The 20,452-nt window shown below is 45.0% G+C and overlaps 1 protein-coding gene across 2 annotated transcripts in view; it reads right to left on the bottom strand.

Annotated features, from left to right (window-relative positions):
- The window catches only part of LOC121160340 (leucyl and cystinyl aminopeptidase), an 80,723-nt gene that overhangs the window by 2,887 nt on the left and 57,384 nt on the right, over positions 1-20,452 (bottom strand). Inside the window, exons 12-18 of one of the 2 annotated variants that reach the window (XM_040986082.1) lie at positions 19,356-19,539; positions 17,395-17,551; positions 14,150-14,334; positions 12,731-12,892; positions 11,029-11,169; positions 10,406-10,487; positions 891-9,272 (exon numbers count right to left, since the gene is read on the bottom strand). In XM_040986082.1, the coding sequence (XP_040842016.1) occupies positions 9,141-9,272; positions 10,406-10,487; positions 11,029-11,169; positions 12,731-12,892; positions 14,150-14,334; positions 17,395-17,551; positions 19,356-19,539 (1,043 nt within the window). In that variant the 3' untranslated portion in view covers positions 891-9,140. Of the gene's footprint in view, positions 1-890; positions 9,273-10,405; positions 10,488-11,028; positions 11,170-12,730; positions 12,893-14,149; positions 14,335-17,394; positions 17,552-19,355; positions 19,540-20,452 lie in introns of those variants that run through there. The other variant, XM_040986083.1, reaches the window with a different exon arrangement.

Raw genomic sequence — 20,452 nt, 5'->3', positions numbered from 1 at the left:
TCAACACCAACCAGAAGCAAGCTGAACACACACTTCAAGCCCAGCTCCAATCTCAGGCCTTTTTTCCCCTGACCCCTCGAAGAGCTGCAAATTTAGCGCTACTTATCTGTATTCTTTGCTCTGTACTTTATAAAACAAATACCTGCTATTCTGCTACTTCAGTGTCAGTGGATTTAGGACTTTGGGTCTGCCTGACTTTAAAATCTCCTAATTGCTGCAAAAAAAAAAAAAAAAAGACCAATTCCTTGGTCTTGTTGACTCATACTATGTTAGTACTTCTCCATGGGCCCTTTGGGTCATCTACGGACTGCTTTAATCCAAAGAGCAAACAACTGTCCTGGATGGAGCTCCTGTATCTGCTTCTCAGCCCCTGGCCAACAAATTCTCTGAGTTCTAGCCTCCCCTCAGGGAGCATTTAGCAATACCTGGGAGAGCCATTTTTGAGGAGGATGCTATTGCTGTCAGTGAGCATTGTGGCTCACTGGACTAAGCTGCTGTTTGGGTTGCCAGCATCCCCACCTGCAGAGCTAGCTGGAGCTCTAGCTGCTCTGCTTCCGATCCAGCTTCCTTCTAATATGCCTGGGAAGTACTTGGGTCCCTGCCACCCATGTGGGAAACTGGAGTGCTGGGTTCTTGGCTTTGGCCTGGCTCGGCGCCAGCCATTAAAAGCATTTGGGGAGTGAACCAACAGATGGAAGATCCCTGACACAGTGCTTTTAAAATCAATCAATCTTATCCACGACAAAGAGTCACCCAGTCCAAACAGTGTGAGTCCAGAGAAGCCAATCCTGGAAGATAGTGACCTAGGAGCTGTCTTGGTCCAGTTCACCAGCCAAGAACAAATGTTGCTCTACTCAGGTTTTTATTTTAATCCAGAGTCCACACCATGCTTGTATTTAAATATTTTATTTTCATTTCCTCCCCTACCTCCAACCCCTCCCCCCCAAAAAAAAGCAACAGTGTCTGCAATTACACATGCCTTTCAGTGCTGGCCATATGCAAAACAAGTTGTACAGAGAAAAATAAGCTTTTCCCCTTTACAAGTGAAACAACACAATTTGCACATACAATATTATATATACATACTATTTTCAAAATCCTCCACAAAAGACAGAATATGATACAAATCTAGGCTTCCGCCCTCAAGCTCAGACTCAAGGAATTGACCTCTTGAATTGAAGGTGTTCAGATACAAAAATGCAATGCCTTTGTCAGTTTCCCCAACACCTGAAAGTGTTCCTCATGGCAACTCGGGGCAGTAGCTTTCATCATGACAGGTGCGGGTCAAAGGCTGGTCTCAGTATGAGTTTGCTGATGACTGCGAATGCTCCCATTATGGTGTAGTTCTCATTTCAGGTGTATGTGGATGGACAAACGTCATGGTACCCACGGCCCACATGGAGCCAGCTTCTGGAGCGCTGCATTGAACTAGACCACAGTATTGGTAACCGTTCAGGAGTCTAACAACTGCTATGACTAACTCCAAAGAGGTGTCCCTTCCTCTACTATTTATGATCTAAGTTGAATGTGTAATTGGTACATTTTTCTAGAGCAGCAGGTGGGACAGCCAAGAATGCAGGCTAATCAATGTTAGAACCTAAGAGTTTCATACAGTAGGTGATATCTATTGGCAAATATTCCTTAAGTCCTGTCACTCACTACTTCTAAAGTAGTAATATGGCAAATCTTCAGCACGGAACAGCAGCCTTAGAAATGTACACACACGACACTACAATGCTTACAAGGTGGGAGGGGGGCAACACACACATGTATTTTCTTTCATGAACACAAATGTGGAGTTGGAACATTTCACCATGAGGTGGATGGTGAGACCATGTGAAATAGGAGACAAGAATGCAGAAAGTGAACACATGGTTCTGGATGCAGGAAATGCACACAGACACGGGCTAACGAGGCAGCTCTGGCTCTTACTGTTGAGTGCAATTGAAGGTAACATGTAATACACAAAAAGGAAAGACCAGATGGTTCAAAGAGAGCTGAAGAGAGAGGGGCAGCCACACAACAGAGCTCTGGGTAGCGCCATCACTGTAGCATGATGTTGGATGCTGCCGCCTGCAATGCTGGCATTCCATGTGGATGCCTAGCTGCTCTACTTCCGATCTAGCTTCCTGCTAAGATGGTCCAAGTGCTTGGGCTCCAGTAACATTCTGGGAGGCCCAGATGAAGTTTCTGGCTCCTGACTCTGGCCTGGCTCAGCCCTGGTCACTGTGGCCATCCAGGGCATAAGCCAGTAGATGGAAGACTGCCCTGTAACTCTGACTATCAAAGATAAGTAAATCATCTGGGGGTGGGAGGAACAAAATAAAACAAAACAAAACAAAAAACCAAAAAGCTCTAGATAGGAAAGGGCCACCTTGGGATTGCCACGTGTGGAAGCAGAAAGAGTTAGTCCCCGAATTCCTGCTGGCCTTGGTTTTGGGTGCATGTTGTCATTCACGGGAATCAGCAATGATAGAAATGGTTCCTTCCCAGAAGGAGAATCATTTCCACCAGGTTCCACAAGAACATGTCACCAAAGAAGACTTGCAGAGTCAAAATCCCAGGCCTCACAAAGATGTTCCTCTTAGAAGTTTCCAGATTCTACCAGCTACCTAAAGTCATCAGTGATGAAGGTCTATGCATCCTCGTTCCATCCTGTCCTGTTGCCTCTTTAGGATCTGTAAAGCAGGAGTCAGTCCCTTTCCACAGTCCCATTCTGTGCGGTCCATAAAGATGTGGGATTTAGCCAACTTCCCTGCCTCAGGTCCTCAGGTCTGTTCCCACCTCAGGTCATGCCTCAGCCCAGTGCACTGCCTCGCTTACATGCCTGACGGCAGGGAGGTAAGGCACCTTTAATTTTGTTGGGTGCACTCTGCAAGGGACTGTGTGTCAAAAAGAAACAATGGAAGAAGAAAAGAAGCAAATTATGTTTGCATGGGTATATATTTCAAGGCAAATATCCTAGAGAAAAAAATACCAAATAATGACAAAACAGCAATTGCCAAGGAGGAAATGATTTGTCACATTAAATAACTCACTTTTCATTAGGCCCCACACAGTCATGCAAAAGACTACATAGAAAAGCAAACAGGAAATAAAAGCATACTTCTGCTCATTAAGACTATGTCCATAGCAAAAACCCAATCATATAAATTCCCCTGAAACAAAGAACATGCAACTATCCTACTTGCCACTGCCTACACAGGCAGCAAGGGCACGGGGAGGCTGGGATTAGCCATACACAGATGCTCGGTTTTCCTGAGGGACCCGGGCAGCACTGCAAAGAACCGGGTACAAAGCCAGCAACGTGAAGATGTTTATGTGCATTCAGAAAACAGTATAAATGCTATCTTTTCTCCCTAACCGTTCCCCACCCCGAGGCTTTCCTCCTCTCCGCCTCCCTCTCTCCTATATAAACCAACTCAAGTTATAAAATGGTTGCCGTGTCAGCGACACGGGGAAAGTACCAGAGGAGCACGTTCGTTAGGAGCCTATGCACAGAAACAGCGCACACAACAAGCAGATCTGTACAAATATACAACCCCGCCCCCAACACCTACTCTACCACTGCCTACTGGGCAACAAGGGGTGGGGGGCATGGGAGACTTTTCATAGAATCAATTTCAACCTCAACTTCACATAGTACCTAAATAATCAAGCAAAAGACTAAACTCATAAGGAAGCAAACATGAAAACAAAAAGGGCAAGCATGTGTATCCATTAAAAAAAGAATCACACTAGACCTTTTCTCTAACAATTCCATTAGCCACGGAAAGCCTCCAAGCAGAAACACCACCAAGCACAGGGCAGCACTCGCCCCCGGCTGCCCAGGTCCACAGGTGCCCCTGCGTCCGGGCTTCCCGTCACACTCAACACCTCCCAGTCCAAGCGGAACACTGCACTGAGGACGAAAAAAAGCCGAACCAGCACACACTTACATACTCTGAAAGAAAAAAATCACAAACCCAGCTTTCCCCTACCTCCCCGCCCTAAACCCAAACAGCTACCTCAGCATCTACTGCCCAGACTGGCAACAAGGGAAGGGGAGGAGAGTTTTTTTTTTTCATAGAATGAACCTCAATTTTCATTATGTACCTAAGTATTCACAGAAAGGTGTAAGTACAAAACGAAGTGCAGAAAAACCACTTATATACACTTAAAGTACACGTCCCCACCGTCCAGGGCGAGGGTCGAGTACAGAAGCTAACCTAAGCTACTCTACAGTGATTGCCCACCGAGGCAATAAGGGAAGGGGCAGAGAGGAGATTTTCATACATCCGGACCTCCACGTTTCATTAAGTACCTGTCTGTCCATGCGAAGGACAGGGTACGAAATGAAGTAATACAATAGTAACAGAATCTGTACATTGGCTTTAAAAAAAAGTTTATATACATTGTCCCTATGCCCTGTCCCTTCCCACCCACACTAAAAACTTCACAAAAATCAGAGCTACTTTACAATTATTGCCTAGAAGGATAGAAAGGGGAAGGAGAGGGGCCGATTAGGCTCCAGAAGTTCGCCTTCCTGGGGAACCCAATGTCCAACGACTTATGTGCCGAGCAAACACTGCTGCAGTGCAGTGAGCCCCCAGAACCAGCCAGCCGCACTACCAGGCCTCAGCTGCACCCCAACATGTGGGGACACACGTGCCTGCTCTAATGGAGCCTCCTTGTTCCTCACACAGCCATGAGAAGTACGCAGGAATTGAACTGTCAGAAATATAGCAAAAACATTACTTACATTTTTAAGGTACACACCCTTAGCCTGAAACCACTCCTCCCGCCCCTCCCCCAGCAAAAACACCTTTAAAAAACTAAACTACTCTAAAAATATTGCCCACGTAGGCAATAAGGGAAAGGGAAAAGAGGAGATTGTTATACATGCGCAATTCCACACATTTTATCAGGTACCTTCCAGTCTGGGCACCCAATGAATTAATACATTATGGCAGTAAAAACATATATACACAGTATTTACATATATACAGTAGACACATTTCCTTGCCTCTTCTGCCCCAGCTTCTTCCTCCCCATGAGAACTCCACCCTGACAACTATTCTATTTGCTATGGTGTGGGTGCAACAGGCAACCCAGCATGGGGACAAGAGGACATTCAGATAGCCAAGCTCCACATTGCTTCCATCAGGCACGTCCGTGGCCAGGGAAGGCCACAGCACCAAACAGGTCAGTAACACAATGTGGGGGCAAGGATAGTTACACACACTAGGTCCACATGCTAGTCCCTCTCACATTCCCCCAAACTACTCTATCAGCTACCAGGAAGGGAGCAGGAAGGGAAGGCAAAGAGGAGTTCTGTTCTGGAGCCTCAATATCCATTAGGTACATATGCACGTACGCAAGAAGCAGATATACAATGAAACATAAAAAAAGCAACATACCATTTATATATCCTGGGAAGGATCACACACACACACACACCACCAGCGTTACATCAAAACAACAGCAATGGTGGCTACACTGCTGTTCCCGCAGCAAGGAGGAGATGGGCTGTTGGGACATTCACCACACTTTTGGACCGCTGTGGCCTGTCTACAGGTGTGTGAGAAGGATGCCCAAGTAAGAAAAGGAATTATACTCACAAAATAGCAGCAAAACTCTGGACACCTTTTCAAAAGAACATGTCCTGCTCTCCCTCTGATGACACGCCCTCCTGCTCTGTGGCTGTTGACTACATGGGCACTAAAGGACGGAGATTTTTTACCTAGGACACCATCTCAGCTGCATCACATTTACATGTAGAATATAAAAATATATTTTAAAAAGCACATATGCATATTCTAAAAATACAAATTCCTGCCCCCCCCCAAACCACCCAGAGAAATCACTCCAATGATTCTGCCAGCTGGTGCCCACGCAGGCAGTAAGGACAAGGGAGCAGCAGAGATGGGTCAAACATTTGTACCTCTGCTTTTCATTTGGTAGAGGCAGAGCAAAAGAATGTAAAATGCATGTCTGCCACTGGAGCTGGGGCCAGTCTGGGACCTCTCTGAAAAAAGTTAATTCCCCAAACAAACAAACAAAAACCCACAGAGGCAGAGCTGGGAAGAGCAACACTGCCACAAGGGCCTCCATGCTGGGACAGATCACGTCTGCCTGTGTGATTTGGCTCGGAGTAGCAGTGGCACTGACGCTGAGACACACAGAACTTGCTGGGACCCATGGCGAGGGCAGGGATGAGTGTCCGGCTGCGGATGGAGCAGACGCTTGCAGTGAAACCAATGACAGGCTCTCTGTGAACCCGAGTTCCTCATTCAGGGGGTGCTCTGGGGGTGCCTGGTGGAGGTGTTAACAGTGACAAAGCTGCATCCACATGCTCTGCCCACAATCCTTCACAACTACACAATGAAAATACAGATAGCCAAGAAAGCTACACCTAAGTGGGACGTGGGAAATAAGCAAACCCATCAAGACCGAAGCAACGACAGCGACAGAGCTTCACTGAAAGAGCCTGAAAGGAAACAAGATGGAAGAAGGCAAACACGGTGGGCGCGGACACTACTGGAGACGGAAGGTCTCTCCACACTATCACAACAAGCTGGACCTTCTCTATTTCCACTTGGGCAACTGCTCAGATCTCCAAAGCATACATTTTCTTCCCTAGCTCTAGGTTTCCCATTCTGTCTCTCCTATGGTCATCCATGCTGCTTCCCGCAATGAACAGGACACCTGTTCAACAAGTGCTCCATGGAGTTACCAATCTGTAAGACCCCCTAAAACAAACACAGTAGCTATGTCAAAGTTGGGGTGGTTGGCGGGGAGGGACCTGGAAAACCACCATTACACTTATTTTAGATTCAGGGTTAGTTCTAATTAGTTCCAGAGACATAGGTTAGCATAACATTAAAAACAATGGAATCGTATGGGAAAAACTGATGTGTTCAAAACTGCAAGTAATTGAGGCAAGGCTGCAAATAAAACTAAATGCATTATGGATCAGATGTCATGGGAATGAACAGCCGCCTTTGAGTATGACAACAGCAATGGATGGTGAGCCACCTCTTTTTAGCCTATGGTTTGATCTGATTCTTCTAGTAATGCCCCTAGTCCATGCCACACATAAGCATTCATAAGACACAGACAATCTAAGACCACAGCAAGATTTGCCATATGCAGAGTTCACATACATTTCAGAGGCAATGTCAAAAATGGCAGGTAGAACTGAAGCCTATTTCATTGATTCTGAGAAGTAGCAAAATTTAAACTCTGTATCAAAGTGAAATTTAGTTATACAATGTGGTAAAAAAATTGGCAACCAAAAAAACCTTCAAAAGGATAGTTATTTTTTTCCCTCATTTTGAAAATACAAAAACGCACCATGTTCGAGGGTGACTGAAACGATCACTCGCTTTCCCACGCGCAAGAGGAGTCAAGCCCCACAGTCACCTCGGGCTCCATGGGACCTGCGTGGACAGTGCTGTGACTCCCAGCAGGTGTTTTCTGCTGTGAGAAATGGACGCTCAGAGGAGACCAACTTAGGAGAAAACACACTGGAGTTAACAGAAGACTATTTTCTAGCTTGCCAGCCTTGCTAAATTCTGCTATATAAAAATATCTTCATAAAATAAAATATAATTTTATACACAGTCCCACAAATTCTAACTTCATACCTGCTGAATAAAAACAGGTGACCTCTCCCAGTGGGGTGCTCAAGTGCTCACAAACGGGCAGCTACCCTTCTTATATACATAGAAGCTGCTCTCCAAACCATACAGAGTTCTCCAGAATTGTTAGAAAGAAAGCTTTTAAGAATTAAAGAAACACAACAATCTAGGTATAAGTCTGCATAGCTCAAAAAATTCAAGTACAGTATTTCTCCAGAAGGAGTAAGAACGCCAGAGATCTGGGTATTTTCCCTCAGTTTTTTCCCTTTTTTTCCTTGGCCACTCTTTCTAATGTTAGTTGGCCACAAAAAAACAGAAAAACTATTTTTTTTCTTCCTGACTAAAGTAAAGTATTATTTTTGAGAGTGGAAAAAATTTCAAAGCCCACCATATCAAACATGAATTCAAGATACTCCTTTCCTGTACTCTTTTTTCCTTTAAGGTACTATGGTGAACTTCAAATAAAAAGTTTCAATTTCTCAAAGAATCTGCTTTAAAATATGCTCTTAATATGCTACTTTGTCATATAAAATGAAAATGCACACAAATGGGTGTGATTGAGAGAGTGCGCAAATTGTCAGGGACTTAAAAGGCAACTTCAGCAAATCGTATTCTTGGTGATCGTAACCAAAGTTACAATGAAAAGGACCAGTGTCTTGCCACACATGTAGGAAGACTCGTGAGTAACACAGAGCATGTCCATGGTGGGGAGTGAGGGGTGGACTTGGGGAGTACCGGAGTTCAGAAAAAAAATAATTACAACTAAAGCCAGCTCATTTTGGAACAATTTCCTATGATAATGTTATAAAAGATTGGGGGACAGGGAGGGAACAGTGCTAACTATTTGGACAATTTAACCTTTTGGTCTTGTTATTTAGCTTTTCAGTACAACAAAAATTTAAAAATTCTGTAGCACCTGGCTATTGTGCAGAAAAGAACGCAATAGTTAGAGATATTAAACTTCTTCAGAAAACTCAAGATTAATCCGGAACTCCAAGTCAAAGTAGATCTGCACAGCGGAGATGGGTTCTCGACAGCTGCAGGCCTCCTCACCTGTCACCACTCCCGGCAGCTCACTTACTGCCACATCCACCAGTAAGAAGTGACAGACGACCGAGGAGCCAGGGGCCTGCAGACGCTGGCTGGATGGCAGCCTTGATCTTGTTCACTGTGTCTGTACCCTTCCAGATACTTCCGGATACTGAGAAACACAACAGAATTTCCAAACTGATGTTCCCCTCCCATTTGCATATCTTCAAGGTAGAAAAACGACTTGTCACTTTTGTAGACAGTTGGTGTATAGGTGAACACGCATTTGTAATAAATAAGTACAGACTGCCCAAAGACACTTTAGAAAAGACAGATGAGAAACACAGTCTGGCCCTGAGCTAACTACGACTCCTAACAGTGCAAACGACTTGGCGGTAGGGCTGGCTCCCCTGGCGCTTTTGCAAAAGCAGCAGAGACCAAGATCCCAAGCTCTCCAAACAGGTGACCAAACGGGCGAGGCTGCGTACGCTACAGCCACCACCGCAGAGTCTGCAGGTTCTTCTCCATCCACTGGATGTTCAACTGGATGATCTCCAAAGCCTCCTGGACACAACGCAGGCGGAAGGTGGCCTCTGACTGATTTTCAAAGAACGCCTGGACCTGTGAGTGCCACAGAGAAGGGGTGGAGGGGAATTGAAGAGGTCTGCTGTCGCCTTCGAGCAAGCTTTAAGTTAGTGATGGCTGAGCTGGTATTGGGCGGCAGCAGGAAGCAGCTTACTGTCTCAAGGACTTACATGCACTTCCTAAGTACGCTGCTATCTGAAATCATTTTAGAAATTCTCTTTATTCCCGCAAGAATGAACTTTAAAAAAAAAACACTTTTTTATTGTAAAGTCAGATATACGGAGAAGGAGAGACACAGAGGAACATCTTCTGTCCAATGATTCACTCCCCAAGTGGCCACAACTGCCGGAGCTGAGCTGATACAAAGCCAGGAGCTGGGAGCCTCCTCTACAACTCCCTTATGAGTGCAGGCTCCCAAGGCTTTGGGCTGTCCTCAACTGCTTTCCTAGGCCACAAGTGGGGAGCTGGATGGGAAGCAGGACCTCCAAGATATGACCTGGCACCCTTACGCGATTGTGGTGCATGCGAGGGGAGGACTTCAGCTGCTAGGCTACTGCACTGGGCCCAAGAATGAATTTTTCTATCTTAGTGAGAAAGGGACAGGTGTTTGGTGCAGGAGGTAAGGTGCCGCCTGGGATGCCTTCATCCCAAATCGAAGCGCCTGGATTCGATTTCTGGCTTCATTCTAGCTTCCTGCTAATGAGAACCCTGGGATGTGGCAAGTGACGAGTCAAGCATATGGGTTCCTGCCACTCTCGTGGGAGCCAATCTGGGCTCCTGGTTATGCTTTGGCCCAGCCCTGCCTGTTGCAGTACTTGGAGAATGAACCATCAGATGGAAGATTCTTTTTCTGTATTTCTTTCAAATAAATAAAATAAATAACAGGAAACATCTGTCCAAGTAACAATAAATAAGACAGAGTCTGAAGTTAGGTTTGGCTCTATGAATTCACCTTTGAATTAGATTCTTTAAAACAGCCTTACACCCACGTTAGTCATTTATATTGCTGGGAGTAGGATCAGAATTTTCCTTCCCAGCAGAATCATTCACACTACAGTGCTGACGGAGGAGGTGCAGGGGTTCCCATGGCAAGCCACCAGCTCACCCAAACCAAGCAGCCTAGGGGACATGGTGACCCAGTCTGGCTCCAAGCACTTTATACCACTCACCTCAGACAAATGGGCCTTGGTTGAAAACAGGTGAGTTGATCCTGCAACAATGCTCTGTATGGTGTAGGAGCCCAGATGGAACCTGAAGAATGCAAAAACAAAAGTTAAGAGAAATGAGGCAGCTCCAGGCAGGCAGAACTGCCAGAGGGCAGAGCCCACTCCTGGGACCTGCAGCCCAGGGGGTTAGCAGGCAGGGCAAGGAAAGAGGGGTGGAGACAGGCAAGGGCATTCGGAATGTCCACACAAACTACTCATTCCACCAGGTCTCACAGATCAGATCACACGCCCAGAACCAACACGTGCCATCTAGCTGGGTGTGTGTGAGCTCACCGACGCCTTGGAAACAAGGAAGTGTTTTCAACAGTCACACCTAAACAGTGCCTCCAGAAAGGTCTGCGGTCACATTGAGCCGAGCCATTCGGAGGCAGCCAGGGCTAGGCCCATCAGGACTTGAGCTGAATGCTAACGTCACATGACTCATGTGATGGGACTATGCTGACAATCATGAGCATTTTGGGATGTTTCAATTAAGCGGTCACAGAAGTATCTATCTGTCACAGCAAATCCTAACTCCTATGAACCAACACAACACTGGGAAATGAGTAATTCATTGAGAAACTTACTTCTGTACAAGCTTATTCCAGTTCTCTTTGACAAAATCCCACGCCAACAGGTGTCCAGGGAAATGCCGGCCCACTGTTCGGATGATAAATGACAGCTTTTGTGTTCGGATGATATCTCCATCAAGGCTAGTTTTCATTAACCTGAAGAGCGAAACAGATTGAGCCTCCTAAACATTTGTTCACACAGAGTGATGACTGAACCTAAGTTGTTATTGTTTCCTGATGAAAGTTCTAGAGCAATTCAAGGAAATTAAGTGTTGGGTAGGCTAAGACTGATCTATAGAATGAAGATCTGCCAGCTTTGGAAATGAAAGCAAAGCTTTTCAACAAGACGGGTGTTCATATATGTTATCAAACAACAGCTTTTGACATAAAAACATTTGAGAAATAAATCTTGATGAATTGATCATAATTCTGGAGACTCTTTTTCCCCTGGTAAACATCTTATTAGCTTTGAGCAGGAATATTAAGTTATCATGCCAACAAATCGGAACAGTTTCCATGATCTGACTAAGAAGATACTATCTCAGAACTGGCTCCTCCTGGGTAAGGCAGCGGCTCTGGGAGGGCAGACACTGGCCAAGGCAGGACCTGATTTCATGTGTGGCTCTCACGCCTGACACATTCCCTGACAGCACAGATGCTGGCAGGCAGCAGTGAATGGTCAAGTAGCTGGCTCCCTGGCATGCACATGGCAGACATGCACTGTGTCCCAGCCTTTGTGTGCTGGTCCAGCCCCAGCTGTTGCAGTCATAAGCGGAGTGACCCAGGAGATGGACATGCTCTGCCTCTCAAATTATTTGTTTTAAAGTGCATGCGTTTATTAATATTACCAGTTGGCACTGTACTAGACCATGTTCTAAATCTTTGGCATGGCAATGCTAGGAAGCAGGCATTGATGACCTAACTCCATTTTGCAAATGAAGAAGCTGCCCTCCTGTTGTGGCTAACCGGCACTGCCACAATGGCCTCTCCCCGCAGTGTAACTTACAGACCCAGACTCTCCTTTCGCAGAGGTCAGAGGCTGCTCACAGGGTCTAGAAGAATGTGGGACTGACAGGTGCTGAGAACATCTCTGAGACACCATCAAGACTCATTACCAAAAACAGCCCATAGAGGCAGAGAACCAGGTGTCCCCCACTATCCTTTCGGCCGTGGCCTTCACCTTGCACATCTTTCCCACTAGACACTTTCGTATTTCTCCTGGTTGCTTAGAGCTCTTCCAAGCACCACTGCCTGGAGTTCCTGTCCAGGGCCATCTCACTGTCCTTTCTCTCTCTTGAAACTCCTGCTTCTGGGCCTTTCTAGAGAGATACTGAAAAGGAAAAGCCTGGCACATAAATTCTACTGAAAGCAGAGCCCACACATATTCTGTTACCTTTCCTCCAAAGTACCTAAATTTTCAGAATGATATTTTGTAAAGGGTGATGCCTCAGCCCAAAAGAACAAAGCACTGACTGGTTTAAGAACAGGGAGCCAGTCGAGGCTGTATTTTCTGATAGCTGCCGGCCTCTTCCAGGCTGGGCATGAGCTGCCTATGTGTAAAGGCTCAGTCCCCAAGGCGAAGCCCGACCCATGAGTGCCTCACTGTCCTGTGCAGGCACTGAGAGAACAGGCGACCTTAAAGGTGGGGAGCTCCTGCCCCCACAGCACAATGCTTCTGCACCCTGCTGCATGTAAGACCCCTCAAGTGGTTTCCTACCAGTAGAGTTTCCGCACATCCTCTGAGCTGGCAAGAGCCTCCAAGATTTTGTTCTTCTCTGCTTCAGAGCCTACAGAGACATACTTGCTTAAGAGGAAAGTCCACCCTTTGTCCGTTCTGGCTCCCACTTTGAACACAGTTGTCATGACATCAGTAGGTAGGCTGTGTGAGAGATGGTAAAATGGGAGACCAGTAAGAAAACATTCCGAGCACAAGGAAACTAGTGGTGGCTGAGCACCAGGGTGGGCAGTAACGACAAGAGTCTTCACTGCATGATTTAGGGTCAGGACAAAGGTTAGTTTCCTAGAGGAAGGACTATAAGCTGGTTTCCTAGACATCAGTTCAACTGAAGACAGTAATTGTTCACTGAGCTCACAAGGGATCAGGGATGCTGGGGAGTGGAAGGGTTGGGGGAGGAGGGAACAGAGAGAAGAGGGATCCCTGTCCTCCAGCAACTCACAGGCTATGGTAAAGCCTGGAACAGTTAGCGTCTAGGGCAAAGCCCAAGCAGTCCCTGTGGAGGAGACATAGGGTGGAAAGGGGATGAACCAACTCTACTGCCTTCAGCAACATCTCAGAGCTGAACGGTGTGAGAAGGCCACCCGAGCCACTTGCACCTGCCTCCCCATCTGAAGCCTGGACTCTCTGGTCATAACGCCCAGTGTGGAACCTGGAGAGAACACTAAAAGCTCTGGCAACTCAACCTAGGACGTCTCATTCCTAAGCTCAAACATGGTTTGTCACCTCACACTTCTGAGAATGGCTGCTGTCAAGACGGTCAGAAAACTAGCGTTGGTGAAGATGTGGAGGCACTGGAGCAGTGCACAGCTGGTGGGAAGGTAAAATGGTACAGCCACTATGGGAAACAATATAGCAGTCCTTCAAAAATGAGAGCTGCTAGGTATATGTTGCAAAATGGAATGTGTGTCTGCTTTTAAGAAGATGAGTTTGATACATGCTACAACATGCATGAAACTTGGAGATAGTGGGCTATGTCATAAGGAGACAAATTCTGCATGACTTTACTTATATGAGGATGCTTCAATAAGTTTACAGAAAGAGGCCAGTGTTGTGGTGCACCATTTTAAGCTGCCGTCTGCAATGCTGACAACTCATCAAGGTACTTGTTTGAGCCATGACTACTCCACTTTTGATTCAGCTGCCTGCTAACATACGTGGGAAAGTAGTAAGACGGCCTGAGTGCTAGGACCCGACATACATGTAGGAAACTCCGTTGGAGTTCTAGCCTCCTGGCTTCAGTCTGGTCCATCCCTGACCACTGTGGTCAAGTCTTGTTTGAGAACACACATGCATAAAATTCACTGCTTTCTAACATTTCTTACTCAGGATGGGGAGATCGAGGTGCAGTACAAGACAGGAGGTAAAAGGAGGAAGGAAATTTGAGCAGAAGGATACTACCTTTCAGTTCCATTGGATGCCAGCCAACTGTCAAACAGCTTCTCAGCTGTAGTGCTGCAGTTCGCAAGGTCATGGGCACAAGCAAATTCCAGCAAGACTGACCGAAGTTCCCGCACAGACGGCGTCCCCTCATTGGTCCAGGTTTGTTGTTGGATCTGGCTTTGAAGCAATTTAAATACTCTGTTCTAGAAAGACAATATGGATTACAGTGGACAATCAGAAAAACCAGGACAACTACATTTCCTCCCCAACAGTTACCTAATGAGGAGGAAGAAAAATGGGCAAAGACATTAGTAATTAAATATCAACCATATACACCTAACACACAGCTACGAGAAAGCCATTCGATAACAAAGCTGGCAATACAGAGTTAATGATGTAACTAGAAAGAACGGATGACTTCAGTGTAGCAGTAAAACTCTATCCTGTGTGTACTCACCTAGAAGCTACTGTCCTAACAAACAGGATACATACAGCTATTGTTGGAAGGAACTGGAATTCTCTGACCTGTGTTTCTGGAATCCGCAAGCCCATAAAAAACAATGAGATAAAACTATCCACCTCCTTTACAGGTGGGTAATGTTTAATATTGCTGCATTTTAATATCAAAGATATTTCTAACACATTAACTAAAGTATGGTATTGTAAAACAATCTAATCAGACCAAATTAACAAGAAAATGAGGACTTTAAGAATAGTTGTTTGCAATCCATGTTTTTATTTCAATTTTTAATTTAAAGAATCTTTACGTATACAGAGAAGATGTAAGAATTGTAAGTGAACATGTCTCCATAAATCATCCATCTAGACTCCCCAGTGCCTAACACACTAACATCGGCTTGATTTTTGTGTGTATATAATACATACAATATATTTGCTTTGTTTAGGTGTTTCTTTTTAAGTATCTATTTATTTGTTGGAAAATCATAGTTACAGGGAGAGACGGAGCGACAGAGATGCTGGTTCACTCCCCAGATACTTAACACTGAGCTGGGCCAGGTGAGTTCCAGACTTCCGGCTTTGTCCTGATCCTGCCTGATCACTGGCCATTCTGGGAGTGAGCCAGCGCATGGAAGATAGCTGTCTCCTCCCATCTGCTCTGCCTGTCAAGTCTATCTTTACGTAAAGACATACTGAATGAATCTGATAAATCCGAATAACATGTACGTTTGCAACTGACTCTAAGGCTGCAGTTACTAGCACATTATCTTTGGGTTTTGGAAGTGAGCAGTTTCAAACAGCCTAAATACTTCTAAATAGGAAACTGGCTAAACTGTGATAGGTGTTAACTATGGAATATTCTGAAGAATATTTGGGTACTGCATACGAAGACAACGGAAAAATTTAGGATGAAAATTCGGGACAAAAGCCAGTTCACAGACTAGTGCTGTGGCATGACAAGTTAAACTACTCCCTATCTTTCAATACAATGGAAAACCAAACCAAGTAAGAATTAAAAAGGATTATTTGTTGACTCAAACAGCAACTGTTCTTAAAAAAAAAAAGTGGTATTAAGAAATAAAGCTTTGATTTATTTTTTGTTATTGGAAGGTCAGATACATAGAGAAAAGGAGAGACAGAAAGGAAAAATCTTCCATCCAATGATTCACTCCCCAGGCAGTTGCAATGGCTGGAGCTGAGCCAATCCAAGCCAGGAGCCAGGAGTTTCCTCTAAGTTTCCCACCTGGGTGCAGGGCCCTAAGGCTTTGAACCATACCCGACTGCTTTCCCAGGCCACAAGCATGGAGCTGGATGGGAAGCAGGGCCATTGAAATTTGAGCTGGCTCCCATATGGGATCCCAGTGCTTGCAAGGTGAGGACTTTAGCCACTAGGCTACTGCGTCAGGCTTTTAAATTTTTTTTTTTTTTAAACAAAAAGTATGCTGGAAACGCTGACATTGCTGGGATACAGACATACTTAACCTAACATAAAGGGGAGGCTTTGGATGAGACTCATGTAAGTTTGGATCTCAGTCTCAGTGCTATTGTTATCACCAGGCAATGACTGGTGAAATTACCCAATGAGGGCAGAAATATCAGCCTTGGCATTGTGTTTTGCAAGAGAATCCACATTAAGCACTAAGCATGGTATGAAGAATGTAACAATCACTGAAATGCATTTAGTTCTGGTATGTTTCACTTATTCATTTGCTCAACATTTATTGAGTGTTACCAAGGGCCAGCTCATATTCCAGGCATTGGTGCTTATTAAAGTTACTAGTTGAGAAAGTTATAAAAATCTTAAACCATTAGAGGAGATTTCAGAAATTATCTAAATTGAGAACCACGTGTACCAGTAGGAACAGGCACCTCCTGTTGGGACAGACGAGAAGCTTGGGGGAAGGGTGCATTCAAGCTCCATTTGGCCCCTCTGCCCTACACACTCCCAGCCCCATGCTGGGAGCTCAACATGTGATGAGAGAGCTCAGCACGGAAGACTGACTGCATGTGAAGACAACAGCCATGGCAGAAATGAGGCCCCTCTGATAAAGTAACCAGTCTAACCCGTTCCTCTTCCTAGTGAGGGACACTAAACTTCTGAAATTCTTTTTCTTTTCCTAACTGCTGATTCCAAACTTCCTTCCTTTATCTGAAAGCTGCCATCTGTCCAGGTTCCTGAATCCTGGCCTATATAGTAAACCCTGTTGTAGAAGATGCTGACAGAAAACTGTACACACACAAAGAATTTATCACCCCTCCCCAAGCTTTTAAAGATTCAGTCAACAGTTTAAAGTGTCTAAAATGACAACAGTTAAGGTCAGGCCAGGGGCTTTAGAGAAAGTAAACAAGTCTGCAAAATCAAGATCCTTTTAGTGCTCTGCAGATAAATGGGTATTCACCAGGACTACCATGCGTTAGCTAGGGACTGGCAAAAACTCCTAAACAGAACATTCTCAGTCATTCTAGTCATCACTAGGAAACTAATGCAGAGACCGCTGCAAACAGCCTTTTCTAAGCATTACCTGTATACAAATAAAACAGTTTTCTAACTGTTTTCCTGTGACTTCATTTTGACAGCAGCTATATTTAGATAATCAAATAAGACCACACCACAGCAAGGCTTTATTCATCCTTTATGACAAATCATGACATTTGGATTCAAAGAAGAGCTTCCACAAACAGGAAAATAAAGTAAGTAGAATTTTAATTGATTGCTTGCTTGGCCCATTCCTGGCTGAATGGAACTCTGAGTAAAAAATATCAAAGGCAAGGAACAAAAGCAGCTGGCTGAAAGGCAGACTTACCACCAGTCTCGAGGCCAGATCCATGCGGCCCAGCTTCTCAAGGAGGTTGTAGATGAGGTCTGTCTGGAACAGGGCTTCTGTGATGGGTGCAGTGTGGCTCTCATTTCCAAGATAATCAATCAAATCAAACGCCCTCTGAAGAGGCACCTTGCCTAGGCTAAAGGAGTAAAGAATGGAAAAGTAAACAAGCAGAGACTCACACAAGGGTTCTATGCACCACGCTGAGAGAAACTTTATGGCTGGATGGTGAGCCTTGAAGACCAGGATTTAAACACAATGTTAAAATTAGACCCCACACTTACTGCTTCTGATGAACTGCAAGTGGCTGAAGGTTAAAGATGTGTTTCAAGAGAAAGAAATAAGAGCTGATTTTTTTTTTTTATCCGGTAAGCCACATGTAAACTGCTACTGATTCAGTTAAACAATTATAATGCCTTGGGTGAAAAAAGATGACTAGTTTCATTTTATTAATTACTTATATGTACTAGAAGAGAAGGAGTATTAAAAAAAACCTTTCATAATTTGGCTGCATAGGAATTAGTCAAACCTGTCAGGGCGAGGTAATTACAGATTTAGAGTATGTTTTTAAAATGAAAAATTATAAAGAATTTACAGCAGTGATGGCTGAGATGATTTATGAAGGTCATTTTAGAGGTTGGTGTTGTGGTTTAGCTAGGATAGCAGCATTCCCTATTGGCAGGCCAGTTCAGGTCTCGGCTACTCTGCTTCTGATCCAGTTCCCTGCCAATGTGCCTGGGAAAACAGTGAGATGTTTGAGCCCCTGGCACCCATTCTGGAGGCCAGGGTGGAATTTTGACCTCCTAGATACAGCCTCGACCAGTTATTGAGGCCTTTGGGATGGAAGATCTCTATCTCACTATAAGCTTTCACCATGCCATGCCTGTGACTCTTTCAAATAAATACATAAGTATTTTAAAGATTTACTTATTTGAAAGTCAGAGGTGTAGAGGGACAGACAGAGACAGACAGGTCTCCACCTGCTGCTTCACTTGCCAAGTGCTACCACAGCTAGGGCTGAGCCTGGCAGAGGCCAGAAGCCTGGAGCTTCATCCCGGTCTCCCACGTGGGGGGCACAGGTTCACATAGTATTCTCCGCAGGCTAACAGGGAGCTGCAATAGCAGTGGACTGGCCAGGACACAAACTGCTGCCCGTGGGAGGTACTGGTGTCACAGATGACCACTTGATCCACTACTCCATGATACTGGCTCCAAAATGAATCTTTATATTTAAAAAGTCACTTCATGAAAGTGTTCATTGAAGGAGTTCAAGGGTGGTCAGAAAAGAGTACTTGAGTGTTCTTGATATTTCTAGGTTTGTTACTGATCTGTGCTGGGAATCACCTGCCTAGAGTGTATCTTTACATAAGGCATCATCACGCGTGGCCATGGAAACCACAGAGCAGGAAGTGGCCTGTGGCTCAGAAGGCTTTGGACACCTGAGGTGGCCATCAAAGCAAGAGTAGGTACTAAGCTTCACACTTAAACCTAACTGGGGGCCCGGCATGGTGGCCTTGCGGCTAAAGTCCTCGCCTTGAATGTGCCAGGATCTCATATGGGCGCCGGTTCTAATTCCAGCAGCTCCACTTCCCATCCACCTCCCTGCTTGTGGCTTGGGAAAGCAGTTGAGGATGACCCCAGAGTCTTGGGACCCTGCACCGTGTGGGAGACCTGGAGGAAATTCCTGGATCCTGGCTCTGGTTCGGCACAGCACTGGCTGTTGCATTCACTTGGGGAGTGAGTCACTGGATGGAAAATCTTCCTCTCTGTGTCTCCTTTTCTCTGTATATCTGACTGTGTGATAAAAACAAACCAACAAATAAACACCTGATTGTGAAGAATTTTTTCATGAAATAAAACAAAGTCTGAGTGCCTATACCACTCTATTCAGCAAAATGTGTGTTTTGCAGCAAAGAAACTACCCCAAACAAAGCATACTCTACCCTGCGAGTTCAAAAATGTTGTTGATGAGGTTGGCTCGGTCTTTGTCACTCAGAACATAAGGATTTGCTTTCAACTGCTTGATGAGTGCTTCCCAGTCGTCGTCTGCATAGTGCACGATGTAATAGCCGGTCATGTTTGCATTGACTTTGACCCAGTGCACTTCTTCTGTAAGATTGAAGACATCTAATGGACAATAGGGCAAGAAAAATATTAACTTCAAGGTTCGTATGGTACGTTTTTATAATCATTCTCCTAAAAATCCAACAGCCTGTATTCCCATACAATTCTTTTTGTGCTAACAAAGGTCATCACTCTTTCATTGACCAGTTAGTTATTTCCTGGGCATCACTCTAGGCTGGGCACTGCTGATCAGGTCAGGGTAGAAATGCCTGTGCTTCTGGGACTGGCACTGTGGTTAAGCTGACACCTGCAGCGCCAGCATCCCATGTGGACGTGAATTTAAATCCTGGTTGCCCCACTTTCGATCAAGCTTCCTGCTCATGTGTCTTGGAAAAGCAGAAGATGGCTCAAGTGCTTAGACCCCTGCACCCACAAGAAAGACCAGGAAGGAGCTCTTGGCTTCTGGTTTTGGTCTGGCCCAGTCTTAGTTATTGTGGCCATATGTGGATGAACCAGCAGATGAAATACCTCACTCTCTTTCTCTGCCTCTCTCTGCACGTAACTCTGCCTTTCAAATAAATAAATAAATAAATAAATAAATAAACTGTAAAAAAAAAAAGGCCTCTTAATTGACTGATTTTAGGGTCTAATGTAACCAGTCAAGTATGATGGCATGGAAGTGTCACTTCTGAGAAAACAAAACAGGACATTCAGTGGCAGTAGACAGAAAAACACTTCACTTCCTAGGAAAGGTAAAGGGAGGTTTCTTGGAAGAAATGCGATTCAAGTTACTCTAAAATACTGTAGAACACACAGGTGTCAGCCAAATAGGAGCTGGTGTGGCATAGCACATTAAGCTTCCACTTTGCAATGCTGGAACCTTATCATAGTACGATTAAGGTCCCAGCTACTCTACTCTGAATTCAGCTCCCTGTTAATGTGCCTGGAAAAGCAGCAGAAAATGGCCCAAATACTT

The sequence above is a fragment of the Ochotona curzoniae genome, unplaced genomic scaffold, assembly GCF_017591425.1.
Source record: "Ochotona curzoniae isolate NIBS_2020 unplaced genomic scaffold, NIBS_Ocur_1.0 contig_4501, whole genome shotgun sequence".
Taxonomy (NCBI): domain Eukaryota; kingdom Metazoa; phylum Chordata; class Mammalia; order Lagomorpha; family Ochotonidae; genus Ochotona; species Ochotona curzoniae.
The sequence above is the reverse complement of the archived record's forward strand: the minus strand, read 5'-3'. Positions and strand labels throughout refer to the sequence as shown.